The sequence below is a fragment of the Lampetra fluviatilis genome, chromosome 34 (genome assembly GCF_964198595.1).
Source record: "Lampetra fluviatilis chromosome 34, kcLamFluv1.1, whole genome shotgun sequence".
Classification (NCBI taxonomy): Eukaryota; Metazoa; Chordata; class Hyperoartia; order Petromyzontiformes; family Petromyzontidae; genus Lampetra; species Lampetra fluviatilis.
Window position 1 is genome coordinate 8,733,664 of NC_136308.1, and position 22,140 is coordinate 8,755,803.

Below are 22,140 nucleotides of genomic sequence, written 5' to 3' on the forward strand. Positions count from 1 at the left end.
GTCCGCCGACTTGGAGCCATGGCAAGAACCCATTGCCGGATGTCGTATGCTGGGCGACGCAAGTATTTCATGCAGGGCTGAGCTTGACAAACCTGGCTAAAGGCTCTTGCCTCAGCCCTGGGCGTTATAATACCGTATCGCCTTCAGAGCCACAGTCTATGCGCTGCACCTTCGGAATTTTGCTTTTGCTGGAGGAATCTGATGAGCTATGAAGATCTTTTTTTCACAGATGTCCAGTAATGTGAAACTCCTGAAGATTCAGGATATTTTAGATTTCATTTCCAGTTCAGAATTCTAAAAAAAATAGACCTCAGAGTAGGACTTTTTTGTTGTTGTATCGTTCGCAATCAAGGGAATTAAGTTGCGTTCCGTTGCTACAGTTCTAAATCGTGTTGTAAAACAATTGCAGAGCCCCACCTTTCCCCCCCGTCGGTTTACATCGTACCAAACAGCGTCAGCGGTTACAACCCCCTGTGCTCTGTGACCCAGCGGAGCCCATCGTCGGTGTGAGCGAGGTGCCTCAACCCGAACGGCGAGGCTGTAAACAACGCGGGACGATTAACCGCAGCTGTCCACGCCGGCTTAATTCCCAGCGGGAGGTTGCCCAGCCCGAGGGTTAACGCGGGGAGGCGACGCCGACGGACCTTCGACCGATGACTGTTTTGAGCGCCGTCACAATCCATTATTGTCCCCCGCGAGTGGCGGTCGGCACGCGAACGTAACTCAGGGACTCGACGCATTCGTCAAGAACGCCGTGGGCCTTAAAAATGGGGGGAGTATGTAACAAGAGGCAACGTTTCGTGGACATGGCCCTTCTTCACAGGACATAGAGAGGCCAGAGAGGTAGCGTTAAACAATAACTGGGCTGGAGATCCAGTGCTACATGTTGACTTTGTGTATATATATACTTTTTGTGTTTTGTTTTTTGCCTGGATAAGTACTTGAGATGGAGCCCTCTCGTTTGCAAGGGTGTCCCGGGGTGTCAAGGGACACGTGCTTAGGGAAACAAACACGTAACCACACGCGTACAAACATTTGAAAATCCCACGACGTGTGTGGTACATGATGTGCTTGCGCAATATCAAAATGTGTTTACACAGTTCAGAGCGGGGGACAAGGCGGTCAGGGGAGCGCGCGTGAGCGCAATTGTACCAATTATGCGTGCTTCGTCGACAATAATTGTGATGGATACAATGGATACTTGAGGTATATGTTGTGTATGGCACCAATTGCTTTGTATGGCCAGTAAATAATGAATTTTTCCAGGATAAATGTGATCAAACAAAGTCCTTTTCAGTGGTTAAGAAAACAAGAGTAATTTACATAAATATGTCATCCACTGCTGGATGGAGGCCGCCCCACAGGTAATAATCGATCATGGGGGTTGTTCGACCATCCTTCACGCTGGCCAGTGCGGGTTGGTGATGGGGACCCCGAGAACCAGTTTAGATGTCACGCCACCACTGATGTTGGCCGTGGCAAGGAATCAAACGCGGGTTCATTTACGCAAAATGTTGTACAATATAGAATATTAATGAACGTAAAGAGCTTCACCTGAGGTAGGCAAGCTGGAGTTAGTGATTAGCAATGTCCAACAATGTCTACCGATGGTTGGCGTGCAGTTTGGATAGAAATAGTTTTGTAATTCACGGGTGACTGGGAGATATGGATCTAGGTATTTGCAAATTAACCTTATGGCGGTAATTTTTAGTCTGTTTATGGTCGGCGATGCGGCAATCGACTCATTTCGACGAGCTGTGCACGATGCACTATTCAAAGTAAAATTACACTGGTCAACAAAAAAAAAAAAATTCTGGCCTGGACTTTTGCAGCTGTTTTAGACTAATTTCAGGGTGCTGATTCCAAATCTGATCTCAGATTCGGCCACAAGTAGTACTAATCATTCAGACGCTGTCTTCTCGACAGACCTGTTCTCCACCTGAGGACGGCTGCTTGCGTTGTGGCCGAAACGTCATGAGAATTATTTTATTATGTTTTATTTTTATTTTTTTATTATTTCCATTCTACGTGACTTTACCCAAAGAACCAAGAAGACCTGCAAAAGCTGTTGCTATCCCTTGTGGTCTCACGATGCAAACAACCTGGCTCTTGCACACGAATGTTCCCAGTCTTGGTCACCAGGCATCGTCCCTTGGAGCTATGATGCATCCTGCCCAAGCCTATTTCCTTTTTATGCTATCGGCATACCCCATTTTCATTGATTTTACCTGAAATTAACTCTGTCACTTATGATTGCAAGTTGTTGCGAGTCAGTGACTGCTTTAGTGTATATGGTGCTGTATTTGTAGGATAGTGTGTTTATAATATAATTTTATGTAGATATCCACATTTATTTAATATTTTTCTTCTGCAGTTTTTATTGAAAATGCAATATTTGATATCTCAAAAACCTGATGTGATAGACAAAAACTGATGTCAGATTTGGAATCAGCACCCCAAAATTACCTTAAAACCGTTGGAATACCTTATGCGAGAAAAAGCGTGTTGACTAGTGTTATTCGATAACGGATTTTTGTATGCTAATGTTTGGCGTTCCGACATCGCGGAGTGGCACTGATTTTAGATTGGTTGGTACCCCAGTCGCGGAGTTAAGTACACCCCTAGAAAAAAATAGTGTCCCAGAAATAAAATATTTGATTCCCTCGGCCATTTTGTATTATTTGGTACCCCGGGGTACTGCCATGAGCATCAAATGTCCAGCGTCGGAGACTCCCATGCCTGTAGGAGTGAATGCTCGAGCACCGACACCCCAGACAGAATGGAGCTGTGTCAGGAGCTGTAACCGTAATATGTGAAACACCCAAAGGGAATCTCGGTCGGCAAGGGGCACGACCAAGAGACGCCGCTCTTCAAATTCCAGAAGTAGGTCACGTCTCCATCACAGCACGATCGCCGTGGATGAAGAATCTCGCCGTCCAGATTCACACAGAAGTGCCCGGGGCCGTTCAGGGTTCGGAGCGCTGAGGCATCACTGCTGACCGAGTTCCTGTTTTTTTTCGAAGATGGACTTCAACCTTGATTAAACCCGCTTTCACAATTGTAGCAATTTGGTGGTCTCAGGGTTCCCGGTTGTTAATGACTTCACAGAAATAAAACAACGTTGCTGTGGATGTTTTTTTCTCTCTTATGGAACCGGGCACTTACCATGGTGCCACAACTTCCCCATTGAAATGTTATCGAATGTGCAACGTAATAAATATTGATTTATTTATTTCAAATCCATTAATAAGACTTGGATATAGTTCCTTTACATGCGTGAAATGGAGGCTGGCTCTTTGTCGACATGTACGCCCCTTCTCCCGCTCCCGTTCCATTGCAACGTGCACTGCTGATGCCTGCCTCATCGAGGGCAATATTGGCACGTAAAATAAAGATCGATTGATTGATAACAAGGGAGGATAAAAAGTTAACGCGGCGCGGGGCGCCGACGCGGGCCAGCAGCGGCGCGTTCGCCGCTTTGTTGCGGAGGATCACGATTCGAATCGAGCGATAGCCACCCCGGAGATAACTGAAATAATCCTGCACGCAGTCTGCCTCGACAGCGGACGTTAAATGTCGCCCAACGTCGTTCGCAAGAAGAGGCTGCCGTCATCGCATGCCGGCATCAGGTTTCCAAATTTGCCGAATTCGGTATGAAATTACGCCGTCAAATGTACCCAGTCGGGATGGCACGCACAAAGAAGCACTCATCGCCCCCTCCCTCCCGACAGGCAGACCGATGCTCCAAGTTGCTGTTGCAAATGAGCCTATGCTGGTCTCTTGAGTTCTCACCTGGTTCCACAAAATACACTTGATACTTTTCTCCGTGTGCGAGCAGCGTGACCCCGTTTTTAGAGACTGCTGCTGCTGCCGCCACCGCACCTGACCCTCCCCCCCCTGCCCTCTCCCTTTGCCGACTTCCCCAGAACATCAACGTGTCCTTCCAAGGCTGTGGTATGGACTCGTTGGCCGTCAAGGTTCTGGACTGTGACACCATTGGGCAGGTGAAGGAGAAGATCTTGGACGGATTCTACAAAAACTCACCTTGCTCCGTGAGACCGCGCGTCGAAGATGTCGACCTAGGTGAGGCTCTTGGCCTGTTCCCAACTTTGCGTGGCGTTGTATGAACCCTGCCATTACAGCCATGCAGCGTGGAAAGTCATCGGGGTGGGGAGGGCAGTGTGTGGCAGGCATGACACGGTCACAGTTAACCGTTAAACAGGTGTCAATATGAGTTTAACACCTCGGCTTTCGCGACCAGTATTATCCATAATAGAGGTTTTCGGGTTAGAGTCCATGAAAATGCGGTGCAAGAATGGGTAACGATGTGATGTGCTTCCATCTATCTTGGGACTCACGTGAACTAAAACATTTTTTTCGGACGTGTAAATCGAAAATAATTATAATCTTCTCGTGTGTAGTCATTCGAAGCGTGTATCGTCAGCACCGTGAGTTTGTTCAATCAATCTCTCCAAACGCACCGGTTCCTAAGCGAAACAAATCACAGCAGGAACTCTAGAGCTGTTGGCCGTGCACAAGTAATGCCACGCATGAAGAGCCAACACAGCAAGTGGGCGGCAGACTGGGAGACTTTCTCGTGATCATAAAGTGGCCCTGCGATGAGTGCACTGCCCACATTTTGAGTTTTAAATGCAATGCACAAATGCTAAATAATGATGATGTGGCCTCAAAAGGATTTGGCTTCCCCTCGCTGGCTCCACATTTGAACGTAAATCGAAGGTGGCTTGCCAGCTCTCGGCTTTAATGTGTGGATGCTGGGGAGCTGAGCCAACGGCCTCTGCATTGCCGCTGCGCTTTATTCAGAATTACCGAAGAAAGAAGGACGGGGGGGGGGGGTGCGCAATTTGAAGTCATGCTGAAGGGTGATCGTATTTCTCCCTTGCTTCCTGGTGAAGTGAACCAGCCCAATTCGCCTCCCAATTAAATCACCCAAGAATGCACTCAATCTCATCCGATCTTGGAAGCTAAGCAGGTGTTGAGCCCGGTTCATACTCGCATGGCGGACTGCCTGGGACTACTTGGTATTGTAGACTTGGGCTACGAGGTTAATCTGCAGGGCGGTAGTCCGATATTGCAGTGTGGAATATAAACGTGTATTGCCATTGTTGTATACATGGGGTTTCTCTGGGTACTCTGGTTTCATCCCACATGAACACGAACGCTTATTGATGTGATAGGACAAGCATCCCAATGGAGGGCCCTGTTGGAAATGTGTCTTGACACATATAACAATAATGAAATCAGCCCTTTGTCAATCCACTGTTGAATGAAGGTCTATCCTATGCCGTGTCAGTCACGGGGGTTTGACCATACTTCACCATCCTGGTCAGTGACGATTGGTTGGTGAAGGTGGGGGGGAAGGGGGTGGCCATGACGAGTTCAGATATCGCTCACCACTGACCTCAGCCATGGCCGGGAAACGAACTCAGTATTCTCGGTTTCATCGCGTACAGCACTCACCACTGCTTTTTGTGTTGACTTTGTTGTCCTTCCCCCACACCTTCAATTAGCGCAGTTTGCTACGTACGGTGCGAAATAAGTTCAACATTCATACATACAACCACCACTCCCCCCCCCAAATTTTTTTTTATTCAGGGTATTATTATTGTTATTAACTCTGGGACGTAATTTTTATATATATATGAGTCATGCACAATGCCTACTGAGTGCTTTGGCGGGAGGGCCACTCAGGAGGAAGTAGTACATGCAAGCCACTCGAGGTGACAAGGCAGCGGAGGGCACCGTGTTTAATGGGTCATTGTGAAGTGACTAAGTGAGGATCTTTGTGTCTGCTGGGCCTGCCCCGTTCATTAAAAATGTAAACACATCATTTGTGGCCTCCACGTGCACACTATAATGAGTTTACAATTTCACCGAAAGTGTGCCCATAAAGATATCGCTCATTATCAAAGACTCATAATGGGGCTGCATGTTGAGCTCGGTCAATACAAAGTACAAAGACAAATATCTCCCGTATAGCCCTCAACAGGCTGTTGGGACAAGTGCTGTTCGCGAGCATCTATTAAGGCCGGAATATGCACGGCATGGCACACGAAAGAGTGCTGTGGCCAGCACCACGCCCGGCCGCCTTTGTCTCCACAGTGCTGCTGTTTTCGCATGGAACCAGCTACTCCACTTAGAATCGAATCGAACGTGGGGAGGCTCAGGACTGGTTCAGATATTCGTCACTGTTGGCTGTGAGCAGGAATCAAACTCAGGTCACCGGGTTCTTTGTGCGGTGAGCTAACCACCGGAAACCTCCATCTATAGCTTAATTTGTCCACCATGGCTTTGGCGACATGCATCATATCAAGATGTTAGTGAGTCCCAGGTGTATGCCAGCATCTCAGCTCAGGTTGTTTTCGAATTATTGAGTTGTTGCGTGCTGTTGGAGATCACTTGATGGTTATTTGGTTTTAAAACGTGCGTGCATAGTAGACACGAGGTGGGGCAGTCGTGTTGTGGTTCTCTTACTGCACCGTGAGCCCAGCGACCTCAGTTTGAATCCTCGTCACGCTAACATCAGTGGCAAGAGTCATCTGTCGGTTTCTTGGCCCACGCTCCATCACCAAGCCACACTGGCCAGCGGTGATGAGTTCAAACAGTTCCCATGATGATCAGAGAGAATGGAGGCGTTCATCCAGCAGTAGATTGACTTCGGGCTGTAAACTGTTTATCAGAAATACGTTGCCAACATTTCAACCCCACATTTCAATCCACTGTCGAAAAATAACAACAATCATTACAATTATTATCATTACGTAATAATGAATTCAACCTTCATGGACACCCTGTATATAGCTATCTCACTCGAAGGAGCCACGTGAACTGAGAATTGTAACCATGAGTGTATTTTTTTTATTTAAAGCTTTCGTGACTGCAGGGATTCATCTTCTTGGTTCTTTCGGTAAAGTCACGTAGAAGGGAAATAATAAAATAAAAAAAAATAAACATAATAAAATAATATTATAACAAAAAAATACGTGACTTTACCGAAAGAACAAATAAGATGAACCATGAGTGTGTTGCGCAGATCACACGCGTGTGCGCTGTGAATACAAACGCGAAACTCGGCCGCTCGAGACTCAGCGACGCGCTGCAACAAATTCTCTGTCAGTCGCATGAACTTCACTGGCCTGGAAGTGAAATCGCTCCTCAAAGTTCGCGTGCGTTGTGCGCCCTGCCGCCCCCCTCCCACGTCGGGCCGCGTTTCAACCGCACCCACAGAGTGGTTCCCCGAATCCGGCGGGAGCATCATGCTGCGGAACCTGGTGGACATCTCGCAAGTAGAAGGGGAGAAGCAGAAAATAAACCGCGTGTCCGTCTACCAGGTGAGTAGCTGCCCAGGCAACAACTTCGAGCAGGGCTTCACGCGTGGACGCTTTCGTCGCAAGTCGCGCTGAGGATAAGGCTTAGGATTCGCATGAACGGTGGCGCTTGCCTGAATGCGTCGGCAAAACCCGGAGCACCCTACAACGCATCATCTCGCATCGACCTGCTGCTGTCTAATTCTAGATTTTAAGCTTTCGTGACTGCAAGGATTCATACTGTTAGGTTTTTTCTGTAAAGTGAGGGACGGTGAAAAATACAATTAAAAGTTAATAAAAGTAATAATGGAAATAAAATAAAATAATAAATCACGACGTTTCAGAGGCAACACAAGTCTCCGTCATCAGGTGGGACCGTCACAGCTAAAATGATGCAGTAATTTTTGCTGTGACGGTCCCACCTGATGACGGAGACTTGTGTTGCCTCCGAAACGTCGTGATTTATTATTTGATTTTATTTCCATTATTACTTTTATTAACTTTTAATTGTATTTTTTACCTACGTGACTTTACCGAAAAAACCTAAATGCCGCTGTCTAGCCAACTGGAGCCGCCAGTGGCAGCCGAACCCCTGTGCGGCGCGAGGTGTACGCATCACCGGCCCAGCACTTACTGAGTCACTCGAGGTCGTCGCCTCCTCAACGCCCACGGTCACTGTTTCCGCGAACTCCACGCATTGCTTCCTCCATGCTGAGTACTCAGCGTACCACAAGAGCACTTCTCTTTCTGCAGTTCCCCTCGCACTGCTCGAGTTTATAATTCACCCCCCGCCGCCCCAACGGCTCCTTTACAGCCACTTGTAAGAAGTGTAGACAGTGTATATATGTTTTCTCATTGTGTAGAATTTTTCTGTTTTCATGTTTATGAGTGTTAATGTGCGATGGCGCTTCGAGTGGCAGATTTGTGGCACCAAGGCGCCACGTGGTTAAGCAAAAATAAAATGTATTCGACGTTAACCGAGCTGGTATAATAACCGTGTTCAATTGAACTATCGATAGTTATCTATTAAAACTTCAGTATTGATGTTTGCTGCTCGTCGCTGAGAGTCTGGAGCCTGTGCTCAGCTAATGTGTAATGGAAACAAAAATACTTTGCTCATAGTAAAAACACTCAACGCATCTGTCCTCCTGATGCTGAGATTTTTTGTTAGTTGTGGTTGTACACCACTGTCAAGCAGCAGCAGCAGCAACAGAAGAAACAAATAACGTGTTTAAAACCAAAAACAACAGCTCAAGGACGGGATAAGCTTGTCACCCAACTCCAGCAACACAGGGGGGCCTTGGTGAGGCCTTGTAAAATCCTCAGCGGGCCTCTCTCTGATGGGCGTGTTCATTTTTACAGATTCCTGATGGGGCGTCTTTAGCGCTGAGCTTCAAGGACAAGAAAAGCATCTGTCCGAACGAAGGTGCACGATGTTACACGGGCGCACACTGTAACCCACGTTCTTGACAGAGCGCCCTATCGCACGGATGGACACCCACACGTACTCGAACACTCAGTCACACTGATGAAGGCACAGAGAGAGGGAGTTTCTTAAAACAGCACTTTAACTGGCAGCTGGGATTAACATCTCGGTCCCCATGCCCGCCCCGTTCTCCAGATTAAAGTTTAGGACTCACGGCTACACTGATTTTAACAACTACCAGGCATCTTGCTTGGTCAGTGTTTCACAGAAGGCCATGCCTAGGAGTATTCACACAAGGCTGCCTTGTCGTATTTTTTTCATGATTTCAGAGGTTTTTTTTTTAAATTGTGTATTAAGATACATCTTCCTATTTACATTGTAAATTTTTATCTTTCAGATAACGTTAAGGACAATGACAACTATTTCCACCTGGTAAGTTGATATTTTCACATTATATTTTATATGTTTTATCTAAATATATTTGTTCATGCCATTTGCGGGGAAGTTTTTGAATGTTGCAGCACTGACTTCTTTGCCTTCCAGGTGACTCCAGCTGATGAGATGATGGAGGTTAAGAAGTCTAAATCTCAACAAGGAAAAAGGAAGAAAGTCCTGCCTGAGGTTTACCTCACAAGGCTTCTGTCGACGAAGGTAGAGGCTCGGGTGTCCTGATGCACTGTGCTCGTTTATAGCACGAAAAGCCTCACCGATTTGGCGAACTAAAAATCATAATAATAATACCATTATTGCAACAAGGCCTTAGTATATCTCAAGACTCTTTTGCCGGACGGTCCTGGACAATTCAATTCGCGAGTGTTTGGTTTCATGCGTGAGTTAACGCGAATAGCCAGAGAAAATACCCACGCGTTTGAGGGGGCAACACAACCAGAGCCCCACACAGACACCCTTCAAGAAAGATTTCCGTATTATCTTCCCGTGGCCACTCTGTAAGCCCAAGTGTTCAGGGTCTTGTATCGCCAGACATATTCCCATCCAATGACTAGTCATGCTCAACACCGCTTAACTTCCGAAGATTTGGTAAGACCGGGTGCATTTAAGTTGATTTGGTTGTCGGCTTTGTGAGTAAACCATCCAGTTGCCACCATACAATAGTGGCCTCCGAACTCCGTGATGTCGTCTGACGGCTGCCTTCTCTTCCACTGAGCCCCTCTGCTTGTCTTCCCTTCCCTCGGTCTCTGGAGTTTTGCCTCTCATCTCTCGTCAGAAGTTTTCATGACACGTGCTGCCCATGTTCACCTGAGTTAGTTTGCTTTAGCAGCAGCAGCAGCCTCGGTGACCCATCCTTCAGCTACCCCTGTTTTTCCTTATTTAATTATTTCCTATTTCAGTAGCATGCAGTTAACATTCGCGACGTTTAACGGTCATGCGATCTTTACCGTCCACCGTGAAACGGATTGCACGCACCGCCGTAGTGTTAACCAGGGCGGCCGCTAGCCTCGGACCGCGATCCTCCGTAGCCTAGTGGCAAACGCGCCACCCACCCTCTGGATCATGTCACCGCAGGGCACGCTGCAGAAGTTTGTGACCGACCTCTTCCGGGCTATCCTCACGTACCCGACGGAGCAGCCGCCCATGGCCATCAAGTTCTTCTTCGACTTCCTGGAGGAGCAGGCAGAGAGTCGGGGAATTGTGGACCCGGAAACCGTGCACATCTGGAAGACCAACAGGTACCCACGCAGGCTGCCCAACCGACCGACCGATTAGATACTCGCACCTGTGAATCTCACGAATCACAGTTCCCTACTTGTGTCTCGTTGGAAGCATTCACCGTAATATCGTATGAACATTTACTTCACCGCATCATCGCATGAATGATGCGAGAAGAGATTAACGGGTTCTTATGTTAAATTACGGCTTGAATGAGGGGGGAGGGGTATGACTACACTCACAAAATTAATAACAGGAAATTTGGCTCTTACAAAAAAAATGGCGCAGAAGGAGAAATCGGCCGCGGCCGTGTTTGATCGCCACCCGAGTATGTGTTCGTGACCAGATAAAAAAAATTTGTGAATTTTTTGGTTGGAACCTGATTTGGTCATGGTCATAAGCGTTCGTGACCAGAGGTTCTACTGTACAAGGGATTGATGATGTGTTTGTGATAAGAGCCACCCGGCTTCACGCCGGTGGCGTCTCAGAGTGCTTTAGACGCGACAAGCGACTTGCATCTCAGCGCATTGAAAGGGCACCCCCAGTGGCAGCTGTCCCGTTGTGGCACAGAACGACTCGGTGGGTGTACCTACAAGCGGGCATGAGTCTTCCGTTAGTAGGCGATGACCCCTGCGATGCGTAATCCCGAATTGAGCAATTTGCAAATCGTTTTATTCGAAATTGGCAAATCTCGACCATAATGCCGAGACACAACGGCCCACTCATTTAAGATAACATCATGGGATCTTTAACGTCCACTGTGATGCACACGGCACACGTGTTATGGTTAACACACCTGCAGCATTAACCAGGGCTGCCTGCCGGATTTTAACCGCGAACCTCTGCAACAAGCGTCGAACGAGCTACTGCAGGGCTGCGTCACCCTGGTCCGTTTAATTTTTGTGAATCTGTATTTTACTGTTGCTCAAGATCTGTTTGTAAACAGGGTACATGGATAATGCAACGGGCTGTTATGTCTGGATTGACAAATTGCATCCTTCACTAGGCGGCCAATGACATGCACGACATGAAGATGCTCAGGCACATTCATTTTTTATTATTGCTTCAAATGAATGTTGGCAATGCAGCATGAGCATATGCCCCAAATGTACAAATAGAAAGATCCCCTGTATTATAGCCTTAACAGACTGTTGGGGCAAGTGCTGTTAGCGAGCACTTACGAAGGCCAGCACTGCACACATGAAGGAGTGGGTGGCTAGCATCACGCCTGGCCGCCTTTGTCTCCCTAGTAGCAATATTTACATACTGCACTAGGTACTCATTTGAGGCTCAGTCGTCCTAGGGGAGGCCCGGCACCGCTTCAGATAATTGTCACTGGTGTTGGCCATGAACAAGAATCGAAATCGAGTCGCTGGGTTCGTAGCGCAGCGTAGCGCTAACCGCTGCACTGCATAAATGAGAATTCAGCATGACCATTTGCCCCAAATTGTACACACACACACAATCACGTGTCTGAACCTAGGAGAAACCCAAGGCACCTTTGTGATCCTTAGGGTTCCGTGTTATTGCTCAGGGGTTCACAGTGTCAGACTAAGGCTTTAAAACCCTTCACGTGCAATCGCATTGCTTGGGACACGTTTAGAATTGCCCGCTGCTTTAAATAAATGCCCCAATCTCAAGACAGCCCGGTATCAAGATTGCAAAGGTGTGGCGAAACCCATCACAGTGATTAAACAAACAACACAGGTTTATCACTTTATTCATCCGCAGTTAACTTGCACAAGAAATAAAGAAACGGGACACGCACGTCCACCAGGTGTGCAGTTTTGTGCGCGACCGCAATACGTGAAAAATTATCTAAACAGCAGCAGCAGCACCGATTGCACGGCGACGTGGGTGCCACGGCGCGACACTAACCCCGCTGCATTTGTTCACGGCTGACAGAGACCCTGAAGGCAATTACCCGTATGAGTTGTGGCAAATGAACGGTGGTGGGTATAGTGGGGGGGGGGGGGGGAGAAGTAGTGGGGGGGGAAGGGGGTACACGTGCCATCACAGCTCATCTCGATAATGCCCGTCAGCCGCTCAGTGCCGTGCCGCCGTGTCCCCACAGCCTGCCCCTGCGCTTCTGGGTGAACATCCTGAAGAACCCGCAGTTCGTGTTCGACTTGGAGAAGACCACGCACATGGACGCCTGCCTGAGCGTCATCGCGCAGGCCTTCATCGACGCCTGCTCCCTCTCGTCGCTCACCCTTGGCAAGGCAAGCGGCTGGGCGAACACATGGGCGGGCGGGCAGGTTGGCTTTTGAGTGCGGAGGAATGTTCATTCTGGTTCAAAAATATTAATAAAATACGATGTCCTTTATTGATGGCCCATGGCCAAGGATAATAACAAAGCGGCAGGCAGGGAATGGAACGTGTCAGACAGGACGTCTTACCGAGGAGATGGAGTGATGGAATCAGCTCATGTGCAGGTGTTGGGCGGATTTACCACATCGCAGGATTGTCAGGGATAGCGATGGCCTTAGGAGGCTCTCACCCAGCAGTGGAAATAGGCAGACAACTTGTCTCCTTCACACATCTGTCTCTCCACGTAACAAATAAAAGACTTCTACACATTCCATCAGCTGTGCGCCCTTCTGGGAGTGCGTAATGTCAGCAGTGCTGATTCAAGACAAGAAAATTGGATCCAGAAGTGGAATGGCCATGGCTGATGATGATGATCATGGCGATAATGATACCTCCCCTTTAGCTTATAACAGGGCATTATGAAATCAAGGTCAGAGTGTGCCAACCACTGTGCCACCATTCCTCTCCCTCTACGGCGTGTGACATTTATGAAATTCTCTCCCAATTCACCGCACCGATTCGCAATTATTACGCACATTGCAGCGACTTCATTGGTGTCTGTAAATCCACACGCCGGCAGTTTCAGCTCGATCCAAGCGCGGCTGATACGTGGAAGTCACAAATCAGGCCTCGTGGGGGTGGTGGTGGTGGTGATGGTGGAACCACAGGGCTGCCGCGTCACGGCTCGCGTCCCCGCGGGACTCTGCGGAGCAACGGGCGCTGGAAGGAAGCGTGCGCTTGAATCACGGCCACAGGAAGTCTGGATTAATCAGCCGAGGGAAACGCGGACGGCCAGACGGACTTCTGTTTTGTTTTTGCTTTGTTTGTCCGGCGTCTTCGTGTGCCACTTTAGGCACGCGACGGGGGCCACATTTAGGCGTTTTGTTTTCGTTTTTTTTTCGCTCACCTTGTGGCAGCAGCGGTGGCAGCGTGGGAATGTTTTCCAAGAAAATTCCTGCGGGGATCACTTTGGAATAAAATGAATGTTTTGTATATTTATATTCTTAGGTTTTTTCGGTAAAGTCACGTAGGTAAAACATCAAAATTAATGAAAATAAAATAAAACAAAAATCACGACGTTTCGGAGGCAACACAAGTCTCCGTCATCAGGTGGGACCGTCACAGCCCCCCCCCCCGCTACCCACCACGTTTTTTTCCCCTTCATCGTTAAATTGCAACAACAAAAAAGTCGATGTATAACAATTCTGGATCTGAAACACTACCCAATTGTTGGATGAGGTCAATGGAAATGGCTCTGCCGTCTGAGATAGCGTCCCTCCCCATGTGTGTGTGTCTGTGTCCATTGAGTTTGTGATTCTGCATCTATTAATAACCTGGAGTTGTGAAACACAGCATTAACACGGCGCATTTCCTAGAAATCTACTTCAAAGTGTAGCAGCCTCATTAGCACTCACATTTAACATGCTGCTCCCCCGTCGTTTATCTTACAACCTGTACAATATAATTTCAGTTGTTTACAGACATGCATTTCTACATTACGTTGCATTATAATCTATGACAATGAATGTGGATCGGAGCCAGTGCCTAAATGTCACAGCATCTCAAGATGCTGTGCAGATGCACAGGGAAGGAGGGACAGAGACATTTTTATTTATTTTTATTTTTTGGCGAGTGGGAGAATTTCACAGCCCATGGAGGGCTTATCGCAGGGTGCATCCATGGCGATTTGTTCGTCGGAATTTCACTTGAGGGCCGGGCCTCGTGGTCCAAAAAATGTTTCCACACACAAACAAAAAATAACTACTGAATTGGAATAACCGATGGCAACATCGCCCCCTGATAACGGACGACATTATTCGTATAACTCGATTGATAATACGCGTGACCAATCCTCGCCCCCTCATGACAGACTCATGCCCATTGGCAGGCCAGTGCGAAATGGCATTGTGCTGCACAAAGACAGCTACAACTGGGGGTGCCCCCGGCTAAACTAGAGGATAAAAACACACTCGAGTTGGCAATTGTAATGACGGGAATTAGATGCAAGGCGCTGCGGGATTTAAGCACCCATTTAAGCACCCATTTAAGCGCCCGTTAAATTGTGCCAGATGTTAATTCCCTCGCCTGGTATGCAGGAGGTCGTGGGTTCGATCCCCACCCTGGTGTCTGTATATTTGGAGTTTGCATGGCTCTCTTCCCGTGGTCGTGTGGATTTTTCTCCGGGTCCTCTGTTTTTTTTTCCGCATTTAGAAACACGCGTTTAGAGTATTTGACTGCTATACATTTCCACCTGATAAGCCACTTCGTTGAGCTATCATTTTGTGGCCAGGTTGCTTCTAAAACAAACCAAAAAGCCACATAGCTCAGTGGGCCTTACCTGGTAAGGTAAAAAAAAAATCATTGATTTTTTTTAGTAAACACAAAACCTTAATCTTATCCCTCAAGCTGAGAATGTGCCCGGGGCACGGAAGCAGGTGCGTCGGCGTTGTCTATCAGCGCGAGTGGACGAACGGTGCGACCGTCCTCAGCTGCAACTCAATAACGCGCGGGCGCGGCAGGCCCCGCCGGAACCACGGCCCTGCCGCCCCCTCTGACGCCCCCTCTCCCACTCGTAATCTTTCGGTCACAGTTCCTATGATCACTGTGTCATTGCTTTTATGGCTTTATTTTGGTGATTTTCGAAAGTTTTTTGGTTCGGCCATGTTTGTTTGTTGTTGAGTTAGACTGATGGCCTTAATCTAAGTTGTCTTGTGGTTGTTGTTGTTGTTTGACTTGCATCCCACTGGGATTTTTGCACACAGTGTTGGTGTACGGTACTTTTTCTGCAATATTTTGCTGTCTTTTCTTGGATTTTCTGTTTGCACATAGTCACTTTAAGATGTTTTCTTGTTCATGTTTTTGTTTTCTGTTTGTTGCGGTTGAACCCGATTCAAGAGCCGAATGGCACACAGGGCTATACCTAATAAATGAACTTGAAACTTGAACTTGAAACTTCCTCACCGTATTCTTGCCGGTAAAGTACATCCTCGCTCGCCCGCTTTTTTTTTCTATCTGACAACATAAATAGAGCGGTCTGCCGAGTGTTGAGTTGACGGAAAATTAATCGGTGCTCAATTTCGGTCGGCCTTGTCCAGAAGACCGTTGCGGCAATTATTTTGGGCAAGGCCACATCCATCTCGCCTTATTATGCCCTCATTGTTATACCCTATACGCCTATAAACATGCACATAGGATTGTAAGAATAGAGGCCACGATCAATGTAGGTACATATTGTGGATGGACATACGTTGGACTGTACTCTAGTAGTTGTGCCTCGTAATCTCTACTCCAAGCCAGACTTGCAGCTTGGAAATTAAGCTCTGGAAATAATAATAATAAGTCTAAGGCAGTGTTTTAAGCCTGGGACTTTTAATCTCGATGGGTGCATCCCGAGAGTCGTAGTTGTTCCTTCGTAGTCACAAAAAAAGTCCAGCTGTAACATTCTCCCATAGGGAACAGTCCAAACGCGCCTGTGTGTGTGTTTTGTTTGTTGTGTGTGTTGTGTGTGTGGGTTGTTACGGGGAGCGGTGGAGCAGCGGTTAGCGCGCTGCACTACGCACCCGGCGACCCAAGTTCGATTCCCACTCATGGCCAACACCGGTGACGATTATCTGTGCCAGTCCTGAGCCTTCCTTAGGTCGACTCAGCCTCAAATCAGAACCTGGTACGGTGCGTAAACATCGATACTAGGGAGGCGTGATGTAGGGCCACCCACCCTTTTGTGTGCTGTGCCAGCCTGGTAAAAAAAAAAAAAATTTAGTTTTTCATAATCAACGTTTTTGGGTTTAGAGCGCGTTATTTATAAATGTGTCGTAACCCAATTCTGGCGAATTGCCCGATGATGCTGGATGCAATTACCAGCGAAACGTCGTACTCAAATTGTAAATGTTGTGGCTTCAACACACCGGTGGGCTAAAGCAGTGAACTATTTGTCTTTTGTCAACGTGACACATTTTTACTGATTGGCCGTGTCGGGTGGTGGAGGGTTACGACACATTTATAAAAAACGCGATCTAAACCCAAAAACGTTGATTATGAATAACATTAGTCGCGAAAGCATACGTGTTAAACTGTTTAGTTTTTGTTTAGTTTAATAAGGGCACGCTAACAGCACTTTCCCCAAAAGTCTGTGAAGGATATACGGAGGAGCGGAGGGGTCGTCGTCTTTGTTTGTCTAGTTGTGTAATTGTGCCGCTGCTTTAGCAGGAACGCCCGTGCCCTTGTCATTCCCACGTGGCCGGCTTCATCTCACGGAACAAGCCGCTCCGTTGTGATGGGGCAGCGTTGGAGTGCACAAGAGCCTGGTGTATTTAAAAAAGTAAAAACCTCGTCATCGGCGATGGCGGGGCGCGTCAGCCGAGCGGGGCACACTCACAAGGCGCCCCTTTATGCGCCCGTCTCCCTTAACCGAAACCTCGTGCCTCTTGCCGTTTTGTTCCCACACGCCCAGGACTCTCCCACGAACAAGCTGCTCTACGCCAAGGAGATCCCCGAGTACAAGAGCCTGGTGTTCGAGTACTACAAAGACATCCAGCAGCTGCCCATGCTGAGCGAACAGGAAATGAACTCGTACATGGCCGAGGAGTCGATGGTGGGTGTTTTTGCGAGCGCACGCACGCGCGGTTTAGTTCAACGTCGGTGACGAATTTCTGAACTGGTCCTCAGCCTTGCGGTGCATAAACATCTCAACGTTGGCGGAGACGTGCAAAGGCGGCAGGACGTAATGCTGGTCACACTACCCCCTGGTGTGCCGTGTCGGCCTTCATTGGTGCTCGCTAACATCACATGCCCCAACAGCCTGTGTAGGCTGTCGGGGGGACCTTTGGACACGCGCAATGAACACAGCGCCACCGCGCTGAATTCTGGGCCACGGCTAAGTGGTGGTGAACTGATCACTGAACCCTTGGGCCACCCTGTCCAGATTGGCTCAGCTTTAAATGAGTACCCGGTGTGCCGTGTGCCCCTACGACCTGCGTAGGCAACAACGGGCTGATCTCTGTTGGGTGTGTGTACACATGTCAAGCATTCCACTGCTGGATGAGGGCCTCCCCATCTAAGTCGGTGCGACTCGTGGGGGGCGGGTGGGGTCGTTTCGACCGGACTTCACCAAGCCGATCGCTGTGACTTGGTGAAGGCAGGGAGCGTACGCCTTGGCACCAAAGAAACAAACAGTTTGCTACAACAATGGATGTTTTTTTTTCTGCCTCGCCCCCTGCTGCCCACCGTGTAGCCCCAACAGCAGCCCACATCTCGCGTCCTCTGTTTTACGGGCGGCGGTCACAGCATCCGTTGACCAGCCAGTCCAGGCGATGCTCGTTACCCGAGCCAGCACCCGCTCGTCCGCAAAGAAGTTGCCGGCGGAGGAGGGGGGGTGTAGGCAGATTTCATGGGTCCTATCTGTAATCTAACCAACCAATAACCAGCGGGAATCATTCGCTAGTCAGGCACCCCTCCGACTTCCAAAGTGTGGCTGTGCCCCCTGGCTGCGAGGGAGTTGGGGGGGGGCCTTGGTACGCGGGCAGTGGGAGCTGTGGGTGGGGGGGGGTGAAACCTCAAGAGACTCTGTTCACCCGATCCAGCCCAACCCTTCCTGCCCTTCCACCCCCCTCCTGAACAATCCCCCCCCCACAACCCCATTCTCCCAACCCCGCACCCTCCCCCCCCCATCCTCCCAGCCGCCCAGGCAGAACATGTTTTCCGAGAGTGACACCGCCACAGGAAATTAACCGCCTTGTCAGCGAAGCCGTGCCGCCAAATTCGCGGCGGGCGTTTATTCCCTCGGCGGACGTGGCTCCAGCTGCGTGTCGGAGCATTGCCGGAGGCGCGAAAATGCATCGCGCGGTGCAGTGGCGTGATAAACTAAACTAAAATCCAAACTTTTATTTTTTTTTACCAGGTAAGGCCCGCCGAGCTGTGGAGCTCTTTTTCAGAAGCGACCTGGCCACTAATGATAGTTCAACAAAGTGGCTTATCACGTGGGAATATATAGCAGCCAAACGCTCTAAATGCACGTCGATTCTAATTGTGGGAGGGAAAAACCGGAGGACCCGGCGAAAAACCCACATGACCACGGGGAGAGAGACATGCAAACTGCGAATTTATGGGCGTCATGGTCGGGATCGAATCCACGACCTCCTTTATACTTGGCGAGGTAGTTAACATCTCGCCAACCAAAGCACCCGCAGCCGTGCCGAGCTTTTCCTGGCTGTGCCGCTGTACAGTCTATGCCGTGTGTTTTCCGGTTTTACCTCCTCCCGACGTTCCGCTCCACATGGCCCGGAGGTCCACTTCTGTTTTTTGCCGAATAGTCTCCTAGCACAGGGAGCGAAACGTCGGGACGTTGTGCAAAAACGACGCCCGTGGCACAACCACGAAAAATCCCATTGGAGAGGAGTTAAACGAGGTCACCGATGTGTCATCGGAAACCCGCTCACTGGAAAAAATGCGCTTTACTACACGTCCTGCGAATGAGCGGCAGTATAACAGCGGCAGCTTGCTCAGCCATCCTGGGTTTCGTTTTACGCTGTGAAATTTAATTGAAATGTTGTCTAGTTGTACACAGCTGTGACTCAGCCATCCAATTTACAGTAAGTGTTTTGTGGCACCATTGCATCACGTGCTGTGACTCAGACGAGTTCCTGCCTTTGACTACGAACAAGTTAAAACTGGTGAGAGGCAGACTCGACTCAGGATGAGGATAAGTGATGATTTGCACTGACAGGGCTATAAAACTCACCAGCATCTCAAAGTGCCTCCCATCACATCTCATCTTAACCGTTCCATTGTCCTCCAGCTGTCTAGCATAATGAGACTCCCAGTAGCAATGATCGAAGTTGTTTCATCCAATTAATTAATCCAGTCGGTGTTTATAACGATCAATTATAATGATTATTACCTATTTACCCCAGAATGCCACAGTGGCTCCAAAGACTAATTTCTCAGGAGGGCCCTGCTGATTGGGGATGTTTGGCCAAGACAAACGACATTGTGTGTGTGTGTGTTTTATATGGAAGAAAACCATTGATACCAGAAGAAACCCATGCAGAACAGGGCGAGAACATGCGTATGCCACGTAGAAAAGGCTTCAGAGTCAGGAAATGAACCCCCTGCCACCCGGCCGCTTTGACAATGTGGCTATTTATATTATACTCTTTGGTTCTTTCGGTAAACTGAAGTAGGTAGAAAAAAATTAAATACATATTTTATTTTATACCTACGTGACTTTACCGAAAGAACCAAACAGTATGGGTTCCTGCAGTCACGAAAGCTTCAAATCAAGATATTTATATGATGTCGAATGAACTTGTTTCTCAATGTTTTTTTTGTCTTTTACTGATGGTAATGAACAATTCAGCGTTTTCAGTTCCCGAGATTGATTACATGTTTTCATTTTTTTGTCACCAGAGGTACACCAATGAGTTCAACACCAACTACGCCATGTCAGAAATATACAAGTACGCAAAGAGGTATCGACACGAGGTAAGCAATATTTCCTGGGAAATAACGTTTTTGCTTTAACAACCCATCACCACTTAGACAGCACGGCTAAAATACTGTATCCACTCGCGTAAAAGATTGCTCAGTAGTGTAAACTCAGCTTTGACACAATAAAATCACTCGACAGAATATGTCGTCATTATTATTATCATCATCAAGTGCCAGTTGCACTAGAGTGTGCGATACAGTTTTGACGTTATCCGCAATTTTTTTTGTTGTGGCTGCAAATCTACGTAAAATAAATTATGCACATTACGCAAAATCCAGCCGTGCGGCTGAGCAGTTGAGCAAGCGGCTGCGGGGGGTTGACACAGCCCACCACGTGGAGGGAAGTCACCCATGGTTGTCCTATGCAGAGACTTGCCCCTGCCATAAGAATGTGGAATTTCCACCAATGGCTGAGGACTCTAAACGGTTGTGATCCACCAAACCCCCATTCCCATCCAGGCGTCACTTGTCCAGGGTGCGTTTGAATCAGGAATTGCTGAAGTCTTCTCACATTACGTTCAACGTTTCCCAATCATTCCGTTGATATTATTTCGGATTTCGTGTTTTTACACTCAAATCCAAATGCAATTATTCAGCCATGATCTATCAGCTGCTGGATGAAGACCTCCCCAACCGTCGCAATGCTAATTTAAGCAGATGATCACTTTTGACTTTTTGACGTGAAATTTTTTATAATTTTCGGTTATGTGGTTCAGGTTGTTCAGTTGCTGGGTGAAGCAGCGTGCCGCGTGTGCGTGTGTTCTGTGTGTGTGTAGTGTGTGTGTGTGCGTGTGTGTATGGGAAAGCGGTAGTGTCACTGTTAGCACACTGCGCTACGAACCAGGCGACCCGAGTTTGATTCCCGCTCACGGCAAACACCAGTGACGATTAACTGAACCAGTCTTGGGCCTCCCCCTCGGTTGACTCAGCCTCATATGAGTACCTGGTGTGGTGTGTAAACATCACCACTGGGGAGACAAAGGCGGTCAGGCGTGGTGTTGGCCACTTACCCCTTTGTGTACTGTTCCGGCCTTCATAGGTGCTCACTAACAGCACTTGCCCCAAATGTCTATTAAGGCTACACAACGGATCTTTGTCTTTCTAAATCTTTGTGCGTGTGTGCGTGCGCGTGGCATTTCCACGACAGATCGTCGACTCACTGGAAGAGAATCTGACGACGCGCAAGATGCAGCTGGCCCACAAGTTTGAGCAGGTCATCGTCCTCATGGAAGACAACATCTATGAAACCTGCAGCGAAGTGTGACCCCCTTCGCCAAGCAGCGCCGGGCCCAGAGCATCAGGTGGACCGACTGTGTGACCAAATCTCTCTCAATCTTTCATTGGTTCTTGGAAATAATGCAAAGAAGCGTGACTTATGTTTCCAAGACCGCCGCTCCGGAAACACTGGGTGGACCGACCTACATTGGGTGAACGAGCTACCGCCAATTCATGCCGAATGCTCCTGATCTCATCGGATCTCGGAAGCTAAGCAGTGCCTTGACGTTGCTTAGCGCTTAGATGGGTGACGACCGGGGCTTGCCAGGCGTTGTAGTCGTGGAGTTGCACGGCGTCGTCAGGAGATGGCATTGTTGAGTGTTATCCCCCGTGTCTAACGTGTGGTGGGTTTTGTCTGCGCACTCAGGTTTTCCTCCAAAGATGAAGCTAAACACCCAATGTAGCAGGAGCCTGCTGAAAAATATATATTTGCATTAGCATTGCTATTTTATTTTACAGGTTGCGCTTTCATTATAATAACGTTTCGTTTTTGCAAAGCGTCGTTCAATCAAATTGCATCTCACGATCGGTGGAGAACGGCAGACAAGCTGTGGAGGGAAGCTTCTGAATTGTTAGATTGAAATAGCACATTTCACAGCTGATACATTGCCCCGTTCTGTGGTTGCATCGAAGCGTTCGTGTAACCGA

General features: G+C 48.3%; 1 protein-coding gene across 1 annotated transcript in view; it reads left to right on the forward strand.

Annotated features, from left to right (window-relative positions):
• The window catches only part of PLXND1 (plexin D1), an 89,435-nt gene extending 67,517 nt beyond the window's left edge, over positions 1–21,918 (forward strand). The window contains exons 27-36 of the mRNA XM_078872456.1: positions 3,927–4,083; positions 7,249–7,352; positions 8,691–8,754; positions 9,152–9,186; positions 9,298–9,405; positions 10,279–10,442; positions 12,497–12,644; positions 17,183–17,323; positions 20,137–20,211; positions 21,365–21,918. Coding sequence (XP_078728582.1) covers positions 3,927–4,083; positions 7,249–7,352; positions 8,691–8,754; positions 9,152–9,186; positions 9,298–9,405; positions 10,279–10,442; positions 12,497–12,644; positions 17,183–17,323; positions 20,137–20,211; positions 21,365–21,481 — 1,113 coding nt within the window. The 3' untranslated portion in view covers positions 21,482–21,918. The remainder of the gene's footprint in view (positions 1–3,926; positions 4,084–7,248; positions 7,353–8,690; positions 8,755–9,151; positions 9,187–9,297; positions 9,406–10,278; positions 10,443–12,496; positions 12,645–17,182; positions 17,324–20,136; positions 20,212–21,364) is intronic.
• Positions 21,919–22,140: the final 222 nt, after the last annotated feature.